The 25,895-nt window shown below is 45.3% G+C and overlaps 1 protein-coding gene across 4 annotated transcripts in view; it reads right to left on the reverse strand.

Annotated features, from left to right (window-relative positions):
* Positions 1-25,895, reverse strand: part of VPS35L (VPS35 endosomal protein sorting factor like) — a 117,193-nt gene that overhangs the window by 60,689 nt on the left and 30,609 nt on the right. For all 4 annotated transcript variants that reach the window (XR_006708371.1, XM_045461665.1, XM_045461663.1 and 1 more), the window contains exons 8-14: positions 25,794-25,878; positions 18,710-18,769; positions 11,212-11,308; positions 10,467-10,514; positions 8,958-9,051; positions 4,602-4,679; positions 3,985-4,107 (exon numbers count right to left, since the gene is read on the reverse strand). Coding sequence is in view for 3 of the 4 variants with exons in the window: in XM_045461665.1 (XP_045317621.1) it covers positions 3,985-4,107; positions 4,602-4,679; positions 8,958-9,051; positions 10,467-10,514; positions 11,212-11,308; positions 18,710-18,769; positions 25,794-25,878 (585 nt within the window). In the remaining variant the exon portion in view is untranslated. The remainder of the gene's footprint in view (positions 1-3,984; positions 4,108-4,601; positions 4,680-8,957; positions 9,052-10,466; positions 10,515-11,211; positions 11,309-18,709; positions 18,770-25,793; positions 25,879-25,895) is intronic.

The raw sequence follows: 25,895 nt of genomic DNA on the forward strand, positions 1-25,895 counted from the left end.
TCCCCATCTCTTGGCCACGCACTGATGTGTATTATCACAGTCACTTCATGACAGCCCTTCAGGGAAGGTTCTAGCATTGGCCCCATTTTACAGCTCGTAAAACTGAGGCACAAAGAGATCAAGGAGCCCAAGGCAACACAGCCATAATCTGAACCCAGGTCTGCCCAACTGCCTGTCCGGCCTCTAAAGATGCACTTTCCTCTTCATTCATCCAACACTTACAAACCGCACTGCACAGCTTAGCAAGGGACCACATGGATTCCCCGTCAGACAAGACCCACCACTCATGTCAGGGACCAGAACTTTCTCCTTCTACACCTCCCATACCACCTCTGGCAAACGAAAAGCTACTGAAAATGATGAAAAGCTTACCAAGGGATTTGTTTTCACTGCCCAAAAACAGATCTTAAGAGATGGTTACCTTTTTCCATGCAGAATGTGCCTGAAATTGAGGGCATAAGTCCATTTTTTTACTTACTATAATATTATTTCAGTTGTATGAGGGGCAGGGATCCTGTCTTCAAACAACAAAAAAGTCTTTCTAAATAATGACTGATTTTTTTTTTTTTTTTTGGATTTCAATTTCAATCTGAAATCTCATATGGTAGATATTCATGGCGGAAGCCATTTCTCCTGTCCCCTATCTTACTGCCTGCCCTGTATATTTTCGGCCAAACTGACAACCCCCTGTTTGGGAGGCATGGCCTAATGTCCCAAATGACACATCCCAGCCACTCAGAGTTTTTAGGCATGAGACACACCCATTTTCAACACCACCTTCCACAATGACATGGATTCTTCTGCATTTTGAAAATGATTAACATTTTTTTAACAAGATGCTGCAAGTCCCGTATTTAAGTGCCCGAAGAATCAGAGTTTATTATTATTCGGGTGACCTAATTTTTTTAATCACTTCTTCTGGCACAGTAATGATTTCCTAGAGTTTTACTCCCTGGGAAAGCTGTGTTCCCAGCTTCCGCCATCCTTTGAGATTACTGATGCTTAAAATAAAAGGAAGAATGCCTTATGACATGTACCTTTTGTTTTAATCCGATTTGTCCTTTCCGTTAAAATAAGGAGGAAAAAAAAAAAAAACAGTGTTCCCATTTTCAAATTTTCAAACCCATCAAGCCTGCTCACAGGCTTTAGTCACTCAACTGAACAGGTGGGGGCGCCTCTCTTTCTAGTCAGGCTTGGGTTACCTCTTCCCAGGAGCCTGGGCCACCGCGTGGCTGCTGAGACTCCCGAAGATCACAGAGATCGACCAGCAAATTTTCAATCTTCCATACATATTGACTTGATTTAAAATCAACTTAATGGTAAAAAAGTCACCTGAAATTTAAAATGCCCCTTTTTTTCTCCTCATACTTCAGGATTCAGGAAAATTGAAATGGAAGTAATGCATTATATTTGGTTGAAAAAGTTAGAAAACACAGATAGGCCAAGAAAAGGAAGTTAAGACGATACAAAATCTCACCTTCCGGTGCTATTTCGACATCCCCCCTCCCCAGTTCTCTCATACAGATATAAAAATCATGTCCACAGTCCTGAAAACACAACAAACACTCCAGTGCTACAAGTGGGGGACTCCACCAAGCAACGCAAATCGATTGTCCTATTCGATTTGTGCAAAAAACCCCAAAAAACAGGAATTAACGCTTCCGTTTCAAAGATGAAAAAAAAAAGACTCAGAGTGGTTAGGTAGGGACAAGTGACTTGACTGTTCTGTCCCGACAGCTGGAAGCAATGGAGCTGAGATTCGGACCCAGGCACCCCGACTCCAGGGCCCAACGTGAACACCGGGCCATGCTACCACTTAGAATACACACAGCAAGGCACGTAGCCTCCTTGTTGGACACACCGGTTATTGCAAACACCCTTACATCATTATGTACAGATCTTCATCATGGTCTTCCATCGTTTTAAATGGGCCCTGCAGGGGCGCCTGGGTGGCGCAGTCGGTTAAGCGTCCGACTTCAGCCAGGTCACGATCTCGCGGTCCGTGAGTTCGAGCCCCGCGTCAGGCTCTGGGCTGATGGCTCGGAGCCTGGAGCCTGTTTCCGATTCTCTGTGTCCCTCTCTCTCTGCCCCTCCCCCGTTCATGCTCTCTCTCTGTCCCAAAAAAAAAAAAAAAAAAAAAAAAAAAAAAAAAAACGTTGAAAAAAATAAATGGGCCCTGCAACATCCCATTGAACCTACATGGATCCCCAAATCTAACCAATCGCTTGTGATGACAGCTTCCAATGCTGTGCCAGCACGAACCCATACACCTGGACGTACGTGTGCATGCCTGTGTCTTTACGCACTTGTCCAATTATTTCTACATGCTATTCTTTTTTTTAAGTTTACTGTTTGAGAGAGACAGAGACAGTATGAGTGGGGAAGGGGCAAAGAGGGGGGGTGGAGAGACAAAGAGAGAGAGAGAAAGAGAGAGAGAGAGAGAGAGAGAGAGAGAGAGAGAGAATCCCAAGCAGATTCCAAGTTCAGCACGGAACCTAATGCAGGGCTTGAACCATGGTCACAAAACCATGAGATCGTGACCTGAGCCGAAATCAAGAGTCAGAAACTTAACCGACTAAGCCACCCAAGCACCCCTTACATTTAATTTTACCGTTGTAAGACCATTAACGTGAGATCTACCGCTTAACACATTTTTTAAGTGTGTGATACAGTATCGTTAACTACAGGTACAGTGTTGTACAGATCTCTAGAGCTTATTCATCTTGCTTAATTGAAACTTTAAGCAGATTTTTAAAAAACTGATTATTTTGAGAGAGAGAGAGAGAGAGAGAAAGAGATAGAATGCCAGCAGGGGAGGGGCAGAGAGAGAGGGAGAGAGAGAATCCCAAGCAGGCTCCATGCTCGAATCCACGAAACCGTGAAATCATGACCTCAGCTGAAACCAAGAGACCAAGCCACCACCCAGGCTCCCCTACATGATAACCTCCCCCTTTTTGTAATGTTTTTATTTACTTTTTAGAGAGAAAAACAAAGCATGAGCAGGGGACGGGCAGAGAGAGAGGGAGACCTAGAATCTGAAGCAGGCTCCAGCTGAGCTGTCAGCACAGAGCCTGATGTGGGCTTGAGCCCACAAACTGTGAGATCATGACCTGAGCCGAAGTGGGATGCTTATTAACTGAATGTGCCACCCAGGCACCCCCACTCTGCAATATTCTTTAAGAGGGATTGTTTAGTCAAAGTCATATTCTTTTATCTCTTTCTTTATGGCTGTCAAGGTATTTGCAGCTTCCAGGAAAAGGGAGGTATACTTGAATTTTGCTCTCCACTACGTATCTGTGTTTAGTAGCAAGACCCCTTCTTCCTTCTCCCCACAGACTAAATTCTGAACCATCTGCTGAAGTAGCTTCATCTACCACAGTTACCAGGCCAAGTAGAACTGGTGTTCTACTTCTCAGTCTCGGGTAAGAAAAAGAATATTTCTGCTAGTATTCTGATTGTACTTGAATTCCTAATGCTACTTCGATTAGACCAAAAAAAAGAAGGAACAGGAAAAAAATCTTATAAATGCAATTACCTAAGTTTCACTTTCCCTCTGTAAAACGGGACAACTGTTACCTGTTCTACCAACTTCTTAGATTACTGTAAACACGAAAGGGGGGCATGAAGTTTAGTGAAGAAGCAATGAAACCCACTGGCCCCGTAGCCACATTCTACGGGTTGGTGTCCAGTCACCACGACCTGAGGTACGTGACCTTTCAGAGGTATTTGGCCTCTCTGAGCCTCCCTCCCAGAGTTATTAGATGAGACAACCAAGGAAAAGTGCTGAGCACAGAACCAGCCACCATGGTGAGCCCTACCCTTTGAGACGGCTGGCTAGCACTGGGGTTGCTGTGGCCATTATCAACGGGCCCTGTTTACATCCCCGAGCACCATGGTGTAGAGGTTGTGACAACACAATGGAAGGGAGGGGAGCCCCAGCATTCCTCCTGTGTGAACTTCACACCGAAGCCACCTGGCAGTTACCTCGGGGGCATGGTAGGAGATGCACTGGAAGATCCAATCCATGGCAGGTGAGTACAAGGGCAGGTAGGATGGGAGCTCCACTCCCTGGACCACCAGCTGGTTCTGGACTGTATCGCCATGAATCTATAGGAGACCAAATAAAACACTCAGAAAACGAGGGGAATAATAATCAACGAAGAGCAAGTAACACACAGACTGTGCATACTTGGAAGCATTTGGGTGGCCTCAAGAGAAATAGCCTGGTTTCTCAGGTTTTTTGTTTTTTTTTTTTAAACTAGAAAAAACACACAAAGTTTCCCATGTCGCCAAGCTGAGCTGTTTTGGGAACGCGCGCCGTGCAGAGAAGTAACCTGACAAAAATGGAGCCAGCAGATGTGAGGAAGAAAGGCTGATCAGCTAGAGACATTTCCTGTTAACACATGCATATTAATTCTCCCCGCTTCCTCAGTACAATCAACACATTTTAATTATCTGTAACAAACGCGAGTACAATTTTGTGGGGTTTACACATTTAAAGAGCTTTAAGGCAATCTCAACTTGGAAATCCAACTGGGTTTTGTGAATTCGTGATCATATAACTGTTATATCAATTAGCTGTTCCGACAGTGTTCTCTTACCTGTTTGAATGTGAGGAGGAAGTCAAAGAAGTTCTTATTCAGGCTTTCTTTCAGATGTGGAGCCACCTCCATCCCCACCTGTGGCCAACCAAAAGAAAACTACCTTGACTCTGGACGAACAGGTTGCAAATAATATATACGGTGGGATCCCATTTTTGTAAATTAAAAATAGACACAGGAATAAATGTAGGCATTGAGTCCAGAAAGTTAATTTTTCTTCTTTTTGCTTATCTGTTTTCTTATTCAATAAGCATGCATGCTTTTATAAGAAAAACCACAGAAGCTATTTTTAATGAAAAAGAGGCAACATTTGCAGTAATCATCTTTGCAATTTCCCAGAGGTAATGAATGTATTTCTGAACAGATGACCAAGAGAACAAATCAATACAGTGCAAAGGAAGAAAGTACCCTCAGGATTGTGTATACAATATTCTCTTCCTCTCAAAAGAAAAAAAAAAAAAGAAACACACATGTGGCCGCACTTACTAGATGAAGCAAAAAAGACTTTGGTATAAGAGAGTCAGCTGGGATTTCACTGGTGCATTGTGAAAACCTACAGATTCATTCTTTGCTGGGCAGTCATGGAAGCAGACAAGCTTTTTTCAACGTATTTTAAGCAATTTTATATAAGACCAGCATGTGGTGGAACAATGCTATAACCCATTGGCTCCTGCATTCGTTGTTTAAAAAAGAGTGGAACATTCCAGCTGAAAAATTTTGCTAATCATAGAGAAGGCAGCCAGAGCCCTGGGATTGGATGGAAAAGTGAAGGTATGAGCTACGGAGGGGAGTTCATGGGTTTAAAACAAAAGCATAGTGGGGCGCCTGGGTGGCTCAGTCAGTTCGTCGTCCGACTTCAGCACAGGTCATGATCTCACAGTTGGTGGGTTCAAGCCCCGCATCGGGCTCTGTGCTGACAGCTCAGAGCCTGGAGCCTGCTTCTGATTCTGTGTCTCCCTCTCTCTCTGCCCCACCCCCACTCACACTCTGTCTCTCTCTGTCTCTTAAAAATAAATAAATTTTTAAAAAATAAAAAAAATAAAAAAGCATCGTAATGTTTCTTGAACTGAGCTTCTCGGATACATCTCAATTCCAATTGCTACTTAAGCACAAAACAACTTTGTACGAGAAGGTGCTTTTCTGGGACCTGGTTTCCTCAAACGGGGACAGATTTCCACCCGCTCACCTCCCCCTACTCAAGGTCATGAAGATGAACAATAATGATATTTTTTAGAGACCATGAAGAGTCCCTTTGAGAAGAATCATGCGCGATCTATGGGGCGCTGACTTCCAAGGGCAGCTCCGTGGCTGTTGAGGTTTTCAAGGACAAGCAGCAGATAAAAAAAAAATACTAACAAACATCAGATCCAGTTCTACTGTGTTCTACTGTCTTCCCTTCCACTTAATCATACCGTAGAAAAGGCAGTAATTATCTGTTAGGCAACAGTTACGGAAGGCCCAGTGAACAAGCAACGGCAATGAGCTGAAGGGGCCGTGACTTAGCAGAGGAGTTAATCATACTTTCCTTTAATAAACAGCTTTGAGCTCCGCCCACGCCCTACCCACTCACTGCTTTTCTGTGTTTTGTTTCTCTTTCCATCAAGACAAATGAGCAGCTTGGAAATCTGCTTGGGTCTAAAAGATTTCTACCCAGAGTAGCAAGGGTAGTAGCTCATGATTTCCACCTGCTGTTTCCGCCTGCCTGGCGTGCCTTCCCTATTTCTGGCATCAGCAAATTGGATTTATCTTTGGGGAAGCAAACCTCCCTCTTACAGCATTAGGTTTGAGGAGAAGCTGGACCCATCCTACCCTGAGTTCCAGGGGTAGGCACAAGATCCGGGCTTACTCAGGTGGCAGATCTCATTCCATGGCCACAATGACTGGTCTACTAAGCGACAAGTGACCCAAGATGGTCCACTGAGAGTCAGCCATGAGGCTCTGGCCCACACTTCTGAGGAAAAGGCATTCTCTTTCCACTGGGAGGATGGAAGCCGGGAGCTGCTGAGTAAGGCACAGAATGAAGTCAACCCAGATGAAGGCAGAGCTGAGTGATGAAGGAGAGGACAGTTCTCGATGACACTCTGAAGGCCCTTGGAACTAGCCATGCCTGTACTGCCCCGAGATCCTTCAGACACATGAGCCAACAAACCCTCCTTCTTGCTTAAAATAAAATAAACTGGGTTTTTGCTGCTTGCGACTGCAAGAATCCTTAGGGATGAACAGGCTGTCCCTTTTATGTCAAAAGACTTAGTAACTACCCAACGTGGGCAACTGATGCAAAACCTGGGTTAACAAACATCATTTCAACAGATCAACTGCATTCTGTCACCGGTCTTCCCGGGTTAGGTCTGCAGTCTCTCTTCACTGTCACGAAGTTTTAAAGTTGCATCTGCCGTTGTTAAATGCCAGAAACAGATATCTCTTCCCTAACCTTGCCAACTTTAAACTTCAAGCTTTACAACTGAATGGATTTGCAAAGAATGCGTAGTTCCACCTTTTTGATTTCTCTTTAACGACCAGAATCATCTTCATTAATAAGCACAGTGACTAGATCTTTATTACTCTATTATTCAACAGATGTCAAGGGAAGTCTGAATAATGTGCTGTGTTCAACAAGGGAAAGGCAGTGGAGTGCAGATATGCAAATGACGATAAGCCGGCATTTCCCCCACAGGACCCAACACTGTTCTGCACACGATAGGCCCTCAACAAACCCTGACTCAGAAGGAGTATTCAAGCTTCAATACATTCCAAAGCTGAAGCTCTAGGAAACATACCTGATATTCCTTTAAGAAAAATTCCAACCAAGTTTCAAGTAGATGGCAATGCATCAACGCTTTAGCCTCTGTTACCAATGGGGAGTATGCTGCCCTTAAATGAAAAGTGTTTTCTTTCCTTCTTAGGTATTAGGGAGCAGACCTATAAAAGGTGTCCTTCATAAGGATGTTTGCTATTTATTCCAAGGGCATCGACTGTTTGATTTCTTTGTGGCACTTGAGACCACAGGGCTTCTGTCATTTGCTAGATGTCCTGGAAAGGAAGTCGGTCCAAGACTACTGGTTCTCACCATTCTGATTTAAAAATATGAATGATTGGGGCGCCTGGGTGGCTCAGTTGGTTGAGCATCTGACTTTGGCTCAGGTCATGATCTTGCGGTTCGTGAGTTCGAGCCTCGCATCGGGCTCTGTGCTGACAGCTCAGAGCCTGGAGCCTGCTGCAGATTCTGTGTCCCCCTCTCTCTCCGCCCCACCCCTGCTTGTGCTCTCTTTCAAAAATGAATAAACATAAAAAAATTTTTTTTTAAATATGAATGATCACCAGGAAGAGCTGGGGGAGGCCTCGTAGCTTTGTCCTCCAGGAAGTCTGCAGTTCATGAGGACCCTAGATAACAGGGGCAATAAGCCCTCCTTCAAGGCAAATAATGCTGATGGGACTAACAAGGACTCCCTGGGCAAGCTGACAGCAGCTCAGCCTCCCTAGGAGCTGACGAAAAATAACTGTAAACTCTCCATGGGTTGCACTTTTCTAAAGGAAAAGAGTTTCAAGTAGAAGCTTCATGGTGCTTTAAAAGAGAAAAAGGCTGGCGTGGCTGGATGGCTCAGTTGGTAAAGCGTCCGACTTTAGCCCAGGTCATGATCTCCTGGTTTGTGAGTTCGAGCCCTGCATCGGGTTCTGTGCTGACAGCACAGAGCCTGGAGCCTGCTTTGGATTCTGTGTCTTCCTCTCTCTCTGCCCTTGCCCCACGTGTGTCCTGTCTCTCAAAAATAAATAAACATGAAAAAAAAATTTTTTTTTAATTTAAGAGAGAAAAAAGTTAAGTGATTTACAATCGGGACCACCTCCTCCATCAGAGCAGCTCCAAGAAGAGGCTCTCGTAGCCTGTAGCCTTCCGTGGCTGCTGACACTTATCAGCACCTCACCCTGCTGGGCTGTCCCCACCCACTCTCACCCTGCACCAACTCTTTAATGTAGGAAGGGAGAAACCAATAACACAATCCAATCCAAGACAAAAGGAAAGCAGACTTCAATTCAATGAAAAGCAACCTACCTATCAGCCGAAATGCCTTGGGAGCCTCCTTCCCGGCAAAAACGGGAGAAATAATTAATTCTGAAAACCAGTTCATTTGTAAGAAGATAACCTTAAACGCCCCCTAATTAGAGTTATTAAGTGGATCTACTTTAAAATTAATTTTTGAGAGAAATCCTACAGCTGTGCTTTCTGTGGAAGAGCCGTGTTCTAAATTTAGCAGCTAACGAAGTCCTTCTTGTGGGGGCTCGTGAGATGCAGGGGAAGGAGAAGCCTACGTGAGTGTGTAAGCAGCCCGTGTGAGCGCCCAGTGACCCGGCATGGCCTACCCGGCACAGATAGGCCCTCGCGTACACAGACACCAGCGGGTCTCCAATCCCTCGAATCATACATGTCAGTCGGGGCAGACATTCTGAAATCCCCCTGTTAGAAACAAAAAGAGGGCAGCATTATACCCCTTGGGAAAACTCTGTATCTTTTAAAATATAGATAAAGGTACATATGCTTCCTAAACGTAGGGGGGGGGGGAGGGAACAATCCAATTTCAGAGACAAACCAAGGCCAAACCTTGCATTTTCCAAGGCAACCTAACAATAGTCTTTCTCTCTTGACACAATTCACTCACTGCTAAAGTCTTTACCATTTGCTCAGTGCTGGAGTCTAACCTTTACTTTTTTGCCTGTTTGAGGTCACATTTATGTTATTAATTTAACAGGTTTTGTCCCCCAGTTATTTTCCATCCACTGGCTACTCCTTGACCTTCTTGACATACTCGCCATAGCTATTATTCCTCTGGCACTGACTTCCTATTTGTGCCCCACTCCATCCTGGCACCCAGCTCCTGGCACCTCAGGCTGCCATCAATGATCCCCATCACTGGAACTGTGATTTACTTCTTTCGCCTGCGCCATGGCACTTCCCTCTGCCTTGGGCATCATCCTCCCTGAACGGTGAGGCAAAACAACTATTTCTTTAGCACCAAGGTTATCCCCAACAACTAAACCCAGGTGCCCTTAGATCTAAAAGAAACACCTTTGGTACATATTCCAAACTCACACTACATCACTACCGAGCACCAACAGTCAGCCTCTGGCTTTAGGGAGTTTATTATCTGCATCAAACAACGCCTTAGGTAACCCAGAGCAACATGCAGCTCAGGGACAAAGACTTTTGCTTCTGACATCAGCTTCATCACTGTCGTCTGCAGCGCCAGCAAATACTGAGCTGAGCATGAGCCCGCTGTGGGCCAGTCATGCTCTCAACAAACCCTCCTAGACCTCTTCTTACAGACTTGTTCGCAGAGATGGAGGGCCAGAGATGCTAAATAACTTGCCAAGACCACACAGTCAGGGTTCTTCCATGAGGTACTCCAACTTCTCCTAGCTGGAGTCTTCTCTTCCATAAAACAGCAACAAAAATGCTCTCTTTGGGGCACCCGCGTGGCTCAGTCCATTTAGCATCCGACTTCGGCTCAGGTCATGGTCTCACGTTCATGAGTTCCAGCCCCACATCGGGCCCCTGCTGCTGTCCACACAGCGCCCGCTTGGGAACCTCTGTTCCCTTCTCTCTGCCCCTCCCCCATGTTGTGCTCTCACACACACGCTCTCTCAAAAATAAATTTTTAAAAGTATGCATAAATAAATAAAATGTTCTACCTCAACAAGTTTCCATTTAGATGAGATGGGAAAATGCACAGAAGGTGCTTAGCACTAGGTCTATTACATGCTAATTAACTACATGCTAAGGACTCGGCGAATGATAGCTATCATATTGCCATTAGTGTAAGTATGAGATTTCTTGGAAATGTTATGATTCTAGACATATCAGAAGAGCCTTACGTTTTGGAGAGGAACTTGTTACATTTCAGGATGGATGCTTCCACATAACTACGAAAACATTCCATTAAGGAAGACATTTTCCAGATGGCCTGTTCCCTATGGCAAAAAGACTGGACTACTCACGAACAGAACAGAGGCAGGACTTCAGGACAGGGAGGCACGATGGCTCTCACTAGTCCAGAGAACTAAGCTAATGGCTTGTGGCTTCCCTACTTGGTTTCCAAAGTTTCATACTTATTTAAAATAAATTTTGGAAAATGTTACAGGCTGATTCACGGTGGCGTGCTGAAGTTTAAGCTGCCTTTTGAGCATTTCCAATCAAGGCTTTATGGGGAAAGAGTGGACTTTAGCTAACCAAGATTCGTTTGTGTATAAAGTGAATTCTGTTCTTCAAAACTTGCATTTGTGCAGGGAACCCTGACCCTGTTCCTTTCAAGTTTTTGAAACCAGGGAAAACACATAAAGATGAAACACTTTAATTGAGAGAATTAATGTGGGAATGTTCCTCTAGGAAACAAAAGCCTGGAACATGGCATCATATTCAAAGTAAGAAAACAGAACACCATTTGGGGAGAGAGGAGTCCAAAGGCTTCAATGACGTGGCTGGCCCTGGATTTTCAGGCTGGTAACTGTAACGGGACCAAATTTTCCACAGGAATTTCAGGGCGCCCCATCACATGGCTTCTATTAGTGGTGCAACTCTTTCAGCCTATCTTTAAAACCATCAGACAAAAAAAAAGGATACAATCTCGGAATGAGTTCCCTGATGGAAGCAATCTTGAAAAACCAATTTAAGCATGTTTCTTTGGCCGTGTCATTGACATTCTCTGGAGAGAAGTGATCTGGAATGCAAAAACAATACCCATCAGCCCCGCTGTTTCTTCAGATCTGTTACAGCAGCAGGAGTCCTGAGATAGGAGAACGTTACAATGGAGCAGAAAGCGTGCCCTACCCAGTTCTCCTGGGTCTCTCCTTCCACTTATTAATACACAATCCGTGACAGTGAGAGCTTACACACGAGACTTTCTAAATGATGCTCAGAGTGCTTTACACATATCAGGTCACCTCATCACCCCAATAGCCCTCCGCGATACATACTTCCATTTTACTCTTTGATAGATGTGGAGACCAAGGCCCAGAGATGGTAAGGGCACACCGCAGGCAAATGTGAGAGCTGCAGTTCGACTCAGGCTGTCTGGCTCCACAGCCTACATTCTTAGCCACCGCCTCTAACACAAGCCAGAGATTCTTGGTATACCCGCCAGTAACTATGACGATATGGTTGGGAATTCCAGATGATTTAGAAGCCTACAACTGTAATGTGCCATGTGATCCAAGTTTGTGCTCTGCGTATCACCTGGGCCAGACCTGAAGGTACACCAAGCGGCAAGGTGAGAAACCTGCCAGTTAGACTGACAGCTCAATACTCCCTCCAAGACTTGAGTCGTCTTGCAGCAAAACTGCCAGTTTCCCCCATTATCTGTGCTGTTCCTCTTCACTAAGAGGCCTGGCCCTTTCCTGCTGGGCACACAGCCATCCCCACAGCTAGGTATGGCCACGCAACCAGCTTCTGGTCCCAGGATAGGAACAGTAGTGCAACTTCTAGGAAATGTCTTGAAGGGAACACCTCCACTCCTTCTTTCCTTCTGTCCGTCCTGCTGGATGGAATGCCACTGCGATGCCACAACCTGCATCATGACCTCAAGCCATGAGAGCAACAGGACACAAGTCAGGATCCTTGGCACCAGGCTGGCTGTCCCACCAGCCCTGACCTTGTTATTATTATTTTGAGTTTTCTGGAACTGGCACCCAAGCCTAGTCTTGACATGCATCTTAGTAAGGAATGGAAGAGAGTAGGGAACAAGGAAAACAATCAAAAACCACCTCTCCCCCCCCAGCCCCCCCACCGCCCGCCCCACAAACTCATCATGTGGCACTGGTTTCTTCTAGGGGCAGAAATTATTTCTTTTAGGGGCACCTGGGTGGTTCAGTTGGTTGAAAATCTGACTTCTGATTTTGGCTCAGATCATGATCTCAAGGTTCATGAGTTTGAGTCCCATGTCGGGCTCTGTGCTGACAGCACAGAACCTGCTTGGGATTCTCCCTCTCCCCACCTCCCCTCTTCTCTCTCTCAAAATAAATAGACTTAAAATATATGATTTCTTCAAAACGATTTCCACATATTAGATCCCTATCCTACTGTTGGATATGCTTTATACTTTTAATATTTAATCAAAAGGGGGGCCGCGTGGCTGGCTCAGTTGGTAGAGTGTGTAACCCTTGATTGGGAGGTGGGGAGCTGGACCCCCATGAGTGGTGTAAAGTTTGCTAAATAAATAAATAAATAAATAAATAAGATTCAATCAAAAAGGGAGAAGTTAATCACTTCAGAATATAGCAAACGAACCCTAGCTTGCTGCCCTAATGTGCTGGGCACAGAATCACTTTCTGTCCCTGATTCTGCTTTCTGCAACTAAGTGGCACACGATTAGGGTGATCAAAATTCTGATAGAATCAGCAAAAAGATAAACCTCTAGGTACTTCGCCAGCAGAGAACAGTCACAACTCACAACTGCAGATATTCTGAAACTGCAATCTCAAGTATTTATCTATTTTTGGACATCATGGAATGCTTCATTCATTCAAGAACTATTCTCAGTGCCATTTCCAGAGGGAAGGGAAATTACCATTTTCCCTTTCCTGCCCTGAACCCGTGCACTTTAAGTAACTTTTCAAGTTCCAAGAGATTCAGACAGGAAAAGATAAGGGATATTCCTAAATTCATTTGTCAATCAGGCTCTGTGGAAAAAGGAGGGGTGGGATTCATTTCCCTTCATATGACCGACTGAATCATGGGACCTGAAACCCAAAAACAAAAATAAGTCTCTGCAGTCAACTAATAAAAACCCCTCACTCTACAGTTGAGGGAAAGGAGATCCAGAAAAGAGCTTCGCCATAAGCCATTACCTACCAGCCCTGGCAAGAGCTTTCTCTGGTGAAGCCCAGGGCTGGACACTGGAGACCTCAGAGGCACAGAAAGGCAAGCTGTCCTGCATGTCCACATTGACTGCAAGCTATACAATCGTCTGCAAATGCCAGTACAAAGAAATTAAGAAAAAACTATGTTATGCAGAACTTTAAAATCCTATAGTGAAGTGTGGCCCTGGCAGGCTCAGTCAGTAGAGCATGTGACTCTTGACCTTGGGTCCAAGCCCCACACTAAGTATACTGTTGACTTACTTACTAAATAAATAAAACCTTGTAGCAAAGTAAATCTTGCATTCCTAGACTTCATTTGCTCAACACAAATGTTTTAAGAACCAACTCAAAGCAGGAGTCTAGCCTCTAAGGAGGTAACAATACACAAGACAGACCCTGTCCTCATGAAACTTAGATTCCAGTGGTGGCAAAAACATAATGGGAAAAAAAAAAAAAATAAGCAAGCAAGCAAACATATCAGGTAATAGTCAATACCATGAAAGATATAAAACTAAGTATTAGATTAGAGAGTGACTTAGGGGTGCAGACTCATTAGGGTGGTCAGAGAAGGTTCTGCCAGAGTGGCATTTGAGCTGAGCCCTGAATTATATAAAAAGGAGCCAGCCATGTTTAAATTGTGGATGGAATATATTCCAGAAAGAGGAAACATCAAGGGCAAAGGCCCTGAGGTAGATATGGTGTCTGGGAGGTCAAAGAAGGAAAAAGCAAGCCAATGTGGCGAGCAGGAAGAGAAGAAGCAGGCATTACAAGCCAGGTCACACTGGTTACAGCCTTGGTGAGCAGTCAGTTTTGTTTTGTTTTTTTTTTTCCTCTTTTTTTTTCTTTCTTTCTCTCTTTATTTAGAGAGAGAGACGGCATGAGCCAGGGGAGAGGGGGAAGGAGAGAGGGAGGGAGAAGGAGAAAGAGAAAGAGGGATGGAGAAAGGGGGGGAGGGGGGGGAGAGAGAGAGAGAGAGAGAGAGAGAGAGAGAGAAAGAGAGAGAGAGAGAGAGAGACAGAACCCCAAGTAGGTTGTGCACTGTCAGAGCAGAGCCCGATGCAGGGCTCAAGCTCACGAAACTGTGAGATCAGGACCTGAGCCGAAATCAAGAGTCATACCAACTTAACCAACTGAGCCACCCAGGTGCCCCAGGAGTCAGAGTTTTTCAAGGTGCAATGCAAAGTCCATGAAGGAGGTCTAAGCAGAGGAATGGCTTAACGGGGCACCATTTATACTTTAGCACTTGAGCTGAGACACGGAGAATGAATTCAGAATTTGGAAATCAATTCAGAGACTTCAATGTAACAAAGAGCAGAGATTCTCCCTTCTAGTTCCCACTTATTTTTCTTTTATGGTGCTTCTTCCTTCAACCCTGAACTTCTGTGGATATTTCAGGAGGAGGGAGGAGTCTAGTTCTCTTTAATTTGCCAAGTCTCTACCCTAGCAGCAAGAGGTCCCTTTACATAACAGTGTTTATAGGGATGTCATCTTGGTACCGGCCTCCAAGGCCAGGTCAGTTAAGGACTCGGCTTACCCAGATGCAGCCTTCGGGGAAAAACCGAAGATGGGGATGCCCGCAGCTGACGAGAACCACAACGCGATAAACCCAAGTTATTTCTCCCAAGATGGAAATAAAGTTCCTTTATCACTTCGAGTAGATGGTCTCTCCGTGAATGTGCTGGATTAAGAAATGTTGGGGGGAAAACCACCCCATCTAGTAGTACATACTTTCCATGACCCCAAAGGACACCGGCATCCTCCTCAACTCCTAAGAGGTACGCCTTAGTTAAAATTCCTGAAGGTGAAGGGCTCAAAAGTGAAATTCACCAGTCAGAACTTGATTCAAATGGAAAGAATGAGTACACATGCCACCAGATTTCTCTCTGCACATAATCTCTTTGGGCACAATTCTGCACAGTAGATTTGAAAAGCTTTCTGCATAATTATTGTTAAAAGACATCCCCAAGATCACTGACATTTTTGAGAGAGATTTGCCCTTCTCTTTCAGGTTCTTGGAACCACAGAACACTACATGCAGATGAAGATTTTAACTGAAAGAAAAAATAAATAAATGAAGAAATTACTTGCAGAAAGCAAAAACCTGGTTTGCATTGCTAAAGGTAAAAAAAAAAAAAAAAAAAAAAAGGTATTGAGGAAGGAAGAGTTTTTAGTGATGTAAGTGCTAATTAATAAATTTAGACAAGGACTGGAAAAGAATAGGACAATAGCCTTTCATCTTGAACTTCTATGGTTTAGGGAGGGAGGAAGTTGTTAATAACTTTTCACGAATTGGCTCTAATATGTTATTTGTATACTTAGTGAAAATTGGGAAGAAGGAAAATTACTGTAGTAGATGCAAACTCAAATACCTCTAGGGATTAGACAAGTAACATCTATGTTCTTAAAGGGTTAGGTGTACCATACAGGGTAGCAGAACATGTACCAAAAAGCATTTTCTTTTTCTTTTTATTTTTTTACTGTATACTTGTTTTTGAGAGAGAGTGCGAGTGGGGTAGGGGCAGAGAGAGAGGGAGACAGAGGATCCAAAGCAGGCTCTGTGCTGAGGGCAGAGAGCCCAATGCGGGGCTGGAACTCACAAACTGTGAGATCATGACCTAAGCCAAAGTGGGACGCTTAACCGACTGACCAACCCCAGTGCCCCTACCAAAAATTATTTTTAAAAATACTATTGTGGGGGCGCCTGGCTGGCTCAGTCAGCAGAGCGTGTGACTCTTCATCTCAGGGTTCTGAGTTTGAGCCCGACATTGAGTGGAGAGATTACTTAAAAATAAAATCTTAAGGGGTGCCTGGGGGGCTCAGTTGGTGAAGGGTCCCACTTTGCCTCAGGTTGTGATCCTGCAGTTCCTGTGTTCGAGCTCCGTACTGTGGTCTGTGCTGACAGCTCAGAGCCTGGAGCCTGCTTCAGATTCTGTGTCTCCCTCTCTCTGCCCCTCCCCTACACGTACTCAGTCTCTCTCTCAAAAATAAACAAACATTTGAAGCAGTTTTTTTAGGAAAAAAATAAAATCTTAAAAAGATTTGTTTTTAGTGTTCATTTTTGACAGGGGTAGGGGAAGAGAGGGAGGGAGACAGAATCCAAAGCAAGAGCCAGGCTCTGAGCTGTCAGCACAGAGCCTGATGTGGGGCTCAAACTCACCAATGGTGAGATCATGACCTGAGCGGAAGTCGGACGCTTAAGTGACTGAGCCACCCAGGCGCCCCAAAAATAAAATAAAGTCTTTAAAAAAAAATACTACTGTCGCCAAAGAACACGTCTATTTGGGTTTAATTCTGCCTACAAGCAGGCATCTGTCGCTGCTGGTATAGTGTACAAGTTGGCAAGTATCAATTAAGTAAGCGCACCCACATTTCCCAAATCCTTAAAGCTGACAGAGAAGGCCTTTGCACTCTGGCTGGCCCCTGCCTACCTCTCCAGGCTCACCACCTCCCAATCTTGAGACGCCCTAGAATATGGGAAGAGCTGATAAAAACATACAGCTGTGATGTGGTGAAGGGGAGGGTCTAAAACGGCACCTTGCAATGGAAATATCATGTAAGCCATGTTCCAAGAGATAAAACAAGTGAAATTTAAAAAAAAAAAAAATTTTTTTAATGTTTATTTATTTTTGAGAGAGAGAGAGAGAGAGAGCGCGCATGAGCAGGGGGAGGGGCAGAGAGAGAGGGAGACACAGAATTGGAAACAGACTCCAGGCTCTGAGCTGTCAGCATAGAGCCAGATGCGGGGCTCAAACTCACAAACCGTGAGATATGACCTGAGCTGAAGTCGGACGCTTAACCGACTGAGCCGCCCAGGTGCCCCAAAACAACTGAAATTTTAATATAATACTTCATTTAACCCAATTCATCCAAAATGTCATTTCAACATGTCATCAATTTAAAAAAATCATTAGTGAGATACTTCCTGGTCTTTTGTTTGTATTAAGTCTCTGAAATCCAGTGTATTTTTCTGTTAATGCTTAGCTATTTATTTTCAGAGAAAGAGAAGCAGAGTGAATCCCATGCAGGCTCCAAGCTGTCTGCACAGAGCCCGACGCAGGGCTCAAACTCACAAACTGCGATATCATGACCTGAGCCAAAATCCAGAGTCAGTTGCTTAACCAAGACTGAGCCATCCAGGCGCCCCCAAGCATATTGTTAATATACACGGCATGCCTCAGTTTGGACTGGCCAGGTCTCAAGTGCCCCATGTGACCCGTGGCCACCATCTTGGACAGCGCAGATTCAGCTAAGAGCAAGGCTCCCACTAGCTGGCGGCAGGGCCGCATGCAAGTCCCTGGCTCTTCCCCGTGGGTTTGATCATCTGACACAAGATGACTCTTAGAACCCCACAGGTCTCTTCTTCCTGAGAAATAACTGCATTAAATCATTTTAAAATAACAGATAACACAGATGGATGAAAGAAAGGATATGTGAACAGGTCAATTATGGGTTGCTGTCACTAATGCCATCATCTGGCCGAGACCAGGCAGAGTTGGAGCAGGCTCGTTATCTTAATTTGTATGGATGAGAAGGTTTCCTTACAGCAGCTCTAAAAACATTTATGTGATAAGAGAGGTTCATAATCAAGTTGTCCCATTATAACCTCCTGAGAATGTAAAATGGATTGGCAATAAATTTAATGCAAACATCACTTAAGCACCAATTGTAAATTCAAAGCATCTGTAATTATTGATTTATTTGTCATTGTTCTTTAATATATATAAACTTGGGTTTCTGCAAGTTGCTTCTTGGGAACATCATGTAGGAAAAAATGCCAAGCAGCAAAGGAATTCAAGTTGCTATAAAAGTTCAGCTGGGTGGCTCAGTCGGTTAGCGCCTAACTCTGACTTCAGCTCAGGTTGTACTCTGTGCTGACAACACAGAGCCTGCTTGGGATTCTCCTTCTCCTCTCTCTCTGCTCCTACCCCACATGCATGTGCTAGCACACTCTTTCTCTCTCTCTCAAAATAAATAAACACTAAAAAAAAAAAAAAAAAAAAATTCACTTAAATCTAGATGTAATACCTTTTCGGTCTCCTAGATTCAAATTACTTGCCCAAAATTCTTAGTTGGGCCATTTGAAAACCTTCTAGTGTTTTTAGGAAACGGAGATGGTCAGAAATCTGTAGAGGTGTTTTTTCTACTTTTAACACATCAAACACAAAAGAAATCTTATACTGAGTTCAGTAAATCCTGACTTGATGTAAGCCTTCTAATCACAACTCCAGGGCAGAATAACAGAGGCAGAAGAGCTACAACATTACCTGGTAAGACGCTGCGGTTATCCACACACATGGAGAAGATGCGCTCGTACACGAGCTTTCCTGGGGAGAGAAGGACATAAGGGGTTAGCATCGCGCTCCTCAGGAGCAAACACGAAATAAACATTTGTTAATTAGGGGCACAGAGATGGCATCGCCCAGAGCGCTTCAATTCGTGATAATATGCTGCCACCTAGTGGGACAAACGTTGAGCCCCATTTCTTTTTGTTTTTAATAAAATGAGGGAGCTTTTTACTTTCTGAGATCCAGGAAAGTAATCCTTCTCCCCTTAGAGAGGGAAATGTAGGGCCAAAGGGACCTTAGGTACCTCCATTCACTCGATAAATAGGCAACAGTCCACGTTTTATTTCTAAGGCAGAGGCTGCAAATGGGCAGCCAGGGATCCATTCCATTTGGCCCACAACACAAAGTGCTTTAACATTTTTTAATTAGTTGCCAACAGGTAAAAACTTTCATTTACATGAAAAACCCGATTTCCTGCCTCTTCACAAATGATCTACCAAAAATGGCCCACATCCCTATAGGATAAAAATGAGCTAAAACAGGTTAGCAGCTGCCCTTTCAAATGGTGTATACACTACCCAGTCTCCACCACTCTGTGCCTCTCAGCAACTGCCTGCTTCACTCATTTATGTGATCTGCTCGTTTGACATTCAACTACTGAGTGCTACGAGAGTAGAAATCTGTGTCTGTTTTGTTCGTGGGTATATCCCCAGGACTAGATGAGTGCCTGGCATACTGTCGAGGCTCCATTTTTCTTAGATGCATAAATGAATGTATTTCAGGTGATGTGGGTCACAGGTCCACTGTGACTATTCAAATCTGTTGTCGCTCAAAAGCGATCATAGACAATGTGCCAACAGCTGTGGTTGTGTTTCAATAATAATAAAACTTTACTTACAAAAACAAGTGGGCAGGGTAGACAGTCTACAAGCCACCCCCTAATCTAGCACTAAAAGCTTTATTTATTCTGTGTATTTTGGAAAATGCTATCCATATCCAAGGGATAAAAATTACACTTCTATTCATTTCCCAGAGACTCCCAAATCACCTTTAATGTTCAAAGTATTTCCCTGAGTTCGTGTGTTTGTTTTTTTTACACACACACACACACCCATAACCCTGTTGTTCAGGGCACCAAAGAACCACACATCCTGTCCATACACGGAAAAAGAGACAGGAAGTTCTAAGAACATGAAATCCAATGACTTCACCAAGAAATGACACAAGGCTAAGATGAAGGGCAGGAAGCCAACCAAACGGAGGAGCCATCTAGGTGGCTCTCCCAGCGTGGACTACTTACGATATAATCACATAAAGACACCTGTTGAAAATCACATTCCTGGGGCTCACCTCAGAGCTAGTGAAAAATAGTATTTTAGGGGGTGAAGACTAGGAATATGAATCTTGAATAACCTTGCTAGGGAATTCTTGTATACACCACGTGTAAAAACCATGGATTTAGGCAAGCACGAGTCTACGAGCTATAACTTGTCTTGGGTATGGGAATCTCTAAAAACAGTGGCAAGCCTCCATCATCCCTCTAAACCAGGGGTCTCCAACCTCGGCTAAAGATTCAAGCCACCTGGCATGTCTGAAAATAAGCTGATGTCTGTGTCTGTCCTCAGAGATTCTGATAAAAATGGTCTCTTGGGGCGCCTGGGTGGCTCTGTCAGTTAAGGGTCTGACTTCGGATTAGGTCATGATCTCCCGGTTCATGAAGTTCGAGCCCCGCGTTGGGTTCTATGCTGACAGTTCAGAGCCTGGAGCCTGCTTCAGATTCTGGGTCTCCCTCTCTCTCTGCACCTCCCCCATTCATGCTCTGTGTCTCTCTCAAAGATAAATAAACCTTAAAAAAGAAAAAAAAAAAAAAAAAGGTCTGAGTTGAGGCTTGAACATTGGGCAAGTTTTTAAAGTTCCCCATCTTTGGTGTGTACCATCAGTTCAACTGAGAAGGTCCCCGGAAACCTAGGGAATAAACCCTAGTTCTCAAAGCCACCTGCCTTTTGCCTTCTGGCAGGAAGTGCTTTCCTTATGTGCGGCCCTGGGCTCCCGTGGCAGCCATACCTGGCACCATGATGGGCTCCGCTGTGATGACCACAGAGCACGGCAATAAGGACTTCATATAATTTTACCCTGGGCCATCACACAGCAGGCCATGCTGGACAGCTGTATAACTTCTCACCTCCTATGGTGCATGGACCAGATTTACGAGCACACAACACCTTTACTTTCTTCACAAAAAGCTTGCCACCCCTCCGAAACCACAAGTAATTGTTACGTTTCGCATTCATATGCTAAGGGGCCTTTAACTACTAAATCATTTTTGGCCAAGCGAGTTTGGTGAATTTTTTTTTTTTTTCAACGTTTATTTATTTTTGGGACAGAGAGAGACAGAGCATGAACGGGGGAGGGGCAGAGAGAGAGGGAGACAAAGAATCGGAAGCAGGCTCCAGGCTCCGAGCCGTCAGCCCAGAGCCCGACGCGGGGCTCGAACTCACGGACCGCGAGATGGTGACCTGGCTGAAGTCGGACGCTTAACCGACTGCGCCACCCAGGCGCCCCTGGTGAATTATTTTTTTCCTTTGTCTTGAGAAATAATACCCAATCCTAGATTGATTTCCCTTCTTGACTCACAATGTTCTCAGTCAGTAACACTCAAATGAATACAGTGAGAGCTGCTAATGTTTTCTGAGCACTTACTCTGTACCAAGTACCGTTCAAAGTTGTCTACGCTGATCCTGCCAGGCAAGGTCTTAGAAGAGGAAAAACATTATATGCTTCCTATGCATTCTCTTAATTGTGTCCCCAAACCCGCCAGAGACAGGGTCTGTTATTCCATTTTACAGATGAAAAAAAACAAGGCTCAGGTACACATGACTCTGGAAGAGGAGACGCAGGCATGGGACATGGGCAGATAGACTCCAGGGCCTGGCTCTGGGCTTGGTGCCTCCAGTGAAATCTCGCTGGAAGGCCAGCATGTGCCTTCTCGCTGCAAATGCTCAGGGCTGTGTCCCATATCCCTGCCCAGCAAGATGCTCCAACCTACAGCAGTCCAGGTCAACCACCGAGCACCTGCCCCCATACTGTCACGCACCTCCCTAAGGAGCAGTGTTAGGATGATGCTTCCAAGTGGATCTCAGGACTCCGATCTCCCACCTCTTTTGTAAAAGGCGAAAACTGTCCATTATGTTGTGCCCACAGCACAACAGAGTCTCCTTCAGCACCTGCAGACACAGGCTGCCTCATAGTCCTGAGGAATATCATCCGTAACAGATCCTGACAAGGGCACCACTGGGAGCACGGTTCGGAAGCGGAGGAGGGAGAATAGTGTTGAAAGTCGGTACCTCATCTGAATGTTTGGTTTTAACAGGAAAAAAACATTCCCCTGATTCAAAATTCAAATAAGGCTGTGGAAGGTACTGAGGGAAGGTTGTCTCTGGCCCATCCCTGTCCAACCTCACTGCCCCCGCCACCCTCTGAGGGCTCCCACTTTACTTAGTTTCTTGGACATCCTTCTAACGTTTCTTCAGGCAAATACAAGTCAATGTCAGCAAGGTTTCCAGCATCTCCTTTCTTACACAAAAGAGAACATACTCTATTCTGCATCTTGACTTTCTCTCGTGATGACACATATACCCTGGAGATCCCTCCACAGCGGAAAACGGAGCATACCCTCCCTCTTTCTTATGGGTTTCCTACGCTCCAGCGTACAGATGGACCGTCATTTATTTAACTGGTCCCCTACCGATGGCCACCTGGGTTGTTGCTGGGCTCTGCTATCATAAATGGGATGAATTCCCAGCGGTGAGGCTGCTGGGTCAAACGTATACCCATTTGTAATTTTCACAGAGAGTAAAATCTCCCCTGTGAGCCACACACAAGAGAAATAAAACAGGACTTCGACTGCAGAGAGAACTCACAGTCCCAGCTCTGCCGCTCACTCCCCTTGTGACCTTTGGCAAGCTGTGGCTCACGCCCCTCATCTGTAAAATGGGGTTAATTACAGAACCCGCCTCACATGCTGTGATGACGAGGACGTGATTTATTATCTCTAAAGCACCCAGAATGGAGTCAGGACCAAGGACATTATTTGTTGAGGGTTGATCACTGCTATTATCAACTCTCAGCCCAGCTAATTTCTGGGATGCGGCAAGGACAGGCACCTGCACTGTATCCTGAGCTTGCCAAGGCAGGAGACTGGGGTGCCACCATTGGAGGCTGGCAAAATGGTTGTGCAAAATTTTCACGAAGTTAATGTCCACATCCAGCTAGGCTTGTAGGTTAGAAACTGGTCCACTGGTGTCCCCAAGCTAGTGTCACTCAGGATGCTGACTCATGCAAAAGAAACTTCCAAGAGGCAGGTGAGGGAAACCAGAGGCCAGCATGTTAACTCACTGTGAGAACCAGACACAACCACCGACCCCTCTCCCTGACTGACGTCCTCGCTCCTGAAAGCAGGCTGTGTAAGAGGACAAGGCAAGGCCCAAAAGTTGTATGACTTGGTATCTCTTCTGAGAGCCTAACTCACCCGTCCATTCTGAAAATCCATTCATTCTCTCCATCCCCACTGCCTCCTCGGCCTCATACCTCAAGTGCAACAATAGCCTCCTAACCAGGCTCCCGGCCCTACCTCCGCCCTGCAGTCTACTCTCAACAAGCAGCCACTAAAACAAATCCCGTCACAGGGCGTCTGGGTGGCTCAGTCGGTTAAGTGTCCAACTTCCGCTCAGGTCAGGAGTCTCACGGCTCTGGAGTTCAAGCCCAGTGTCGGGCTCTATGCTGTCAGCATGGAGCCCGCTTCAGATCCTCTGTCTCCCTCTCTCTCTGCCCCTGCCCCTTCTCTCTTAAAAATTAACAAGCATTAACAAATCACATCACACTGCTTCTCTGCTTAACACCCCCCAGTGGTTCCTCAAAGTCAAAGCCCAAGCCCTTCCAATGACCTACAAGGCCCACCATGATCTCTGACCCATTCAGCTCCCATGCCACCACCCTGTACACCCCATTCCCAGCCACCCTGGCCTCTCCGTTCTCCAAACCTGTCAGTCACACTCCCACCCCAATGCCTTTGCACCAGCGGTCCCTTGACCTAATATGGCCGAATCCCTTCCATACCCGGAGAGAATGTGGCTCATCTCTCCTCTCCTTCAAGCACTTGCTCAAATAGCAACTTCTAGCAGGGCCTCCTGTGACCACCCTATTTAAAATTGCAGTCTCCATCACCCCTCACCGACCTTCCTTCAATTCCCCTCACCTTGCTCTATTTTTTTGTTTTGTTTTCTCCAGAGAGCTGATCATCATGTAACACATAATTGGGTTTACTTCTTTTGCAAATACCCTTTCACTGAACATAAGCCCACAAAGGTGAGGACTTTTGTCTCTTATTACTGACACATCCTTTGTACTCAGCAGAGCTTCTAGGCCGACGGGTCGTTGCCCAACCAGGCCATCTCTTCTTGTAGTCCAGTTAGCTCCCACTCCCCTTTCTTCTGCGAACAGCATCACCTTTCTGCTTTTCGGTGACCTGGATAATCTGCATACTCATCCTGCAGATACCATGAATGACTCCGAAACTAACCTGTGAACGAACCAGGCCAAGGAAATGGAATTCTGGAACTTTTTGCTGAATGACGGGATGAAGCTCTTTCCTCATGCTGGGACTACTAGCAAAAGAACTGATACCACCTTGCAGAGTGAGAATGAAGTGAATCCTAGGCAAATTACTAGAAAATGCGAACACAACTGTTTGAGTTCCTGAATCCAGAAACCACCCCTGGGCTTTTCAGCATACGACAATAATAAATAACCCCCTATATAATAAATAACTAGTAGGAGTTAGATTCTCTATCATTTATTCCAGCCAACACATGTAGTCCCCGGTCTCCTGTGAAGACGACGGGGATCTCTGATTGATATTTTGTTTTCTGACACGTTAGATCTTTCTATGGGTTACAGATGAGACTTGCTGCTTGGGAGTCCACGGGTCCCTCCTTGGTAAAACAGCCAATGTCTCTGTTCTGGTCCACAAGGGGTTCAGCTCTCAGAAGGCAATTCCATGTGCTAGCTCTCCTGGGGCACCTCACTGCTGAACATCAAACATAGCCTTGAGAGCTGCATGGTTTGATGTCCTGGCCACTGACAACCACCGAGGAACACAAAGGCCTCCTACTTCTCCAGAGGAGCTCCAGGTTATTCTCTTCAGTCTAGATCATTCTGCCTGAGGTGGGGAGCACGGGATGAGGGGCAGCCGTGATGCTACGGGAAAGCTCACAAGAGCTGCAGTAGTCATTTGGGCAGGAGAGCACTGTGGCTTGGACTAAGGTGATCATAGTGAAGACAGATAAAAACGGACGAACTCAAGAGGGACTCAGGATGCTGAAGAACCTCATATTGGATGAGACATGGGGCACAGGGTAAAAGACTCTCAGATCTCCAGCTTGGGCAATGGGACAGAGGATACTGCCATATTCCCCAAGAGAGAAACCCACTGGGAGTGCTGGGCAGAGAAGCCATGCTCAGTTCTGACAAAGGGAGTTCCAGACGCCATAATAGGGCAACAGACAGGAGCTGGTTCAGATAGGAAGTGTGCTTCCCAGTTCCCCCTGGCTTCACTCACTTGCTCTTCCAGCCTATCAAAAGGTTAGAAAACATGAAATTTAAGATTCTTTCAAAAATAGCATCCTTGGGGCGCCTGGGTGGCGCAGTCGGTTAAGCGTCCGACTTCAGCCAGGTCACGATCTCGCGGTCCGTGAGTTTGAGCCCCGTGTCAGGCTCTGGGCTGATGGCTCAGAGCCTGGAGCCTGTTTCCGATTCTGTGTCTCCCTCTCTCTCTGCCCCTCCCCCGTTCATGCTCTGTCTCTCTCTGTCCCAAAAATAAATAAACGTTGAAAAAAAAAAAAAAATAGCATCCTTGTTAATGAGCAGAGGTGGGGAGTGGTCTGGTCTCCCTCATGGTCTACCCAACTACTTAAACCTCAAAAGAAATTAAAGCACTGCTACCATCCAGTCTTCCAACAAAACAGATGTCTTTTCTAGGTCTAAGATGAACAGAACTAGAACTTACCAAATGTGTCAAGTATGTCGGTGATAAGGACAAATTTGCTTGGGTAGAACTGAATAACGCTTGTGTCCGAAAGCAGCTTTGAACACTAAAAAAAGAGAAGAG

This window comes from Leopardus geoffroyi, chromosome E3 (assembly GCF_018350155.1).
Source record: "Leopardus geoffroyi isolate Oge1 chromosome E3, O.geoffroyi_Oge1_pat1.0, whole genome shotgun sequence".
Classification (NCBI taxonomy): Eukaryota; Metazoa; Chordata; class Mammalia; order Carnivora; family Felidae; genus Leopardus; species Leopardus geoffroyi.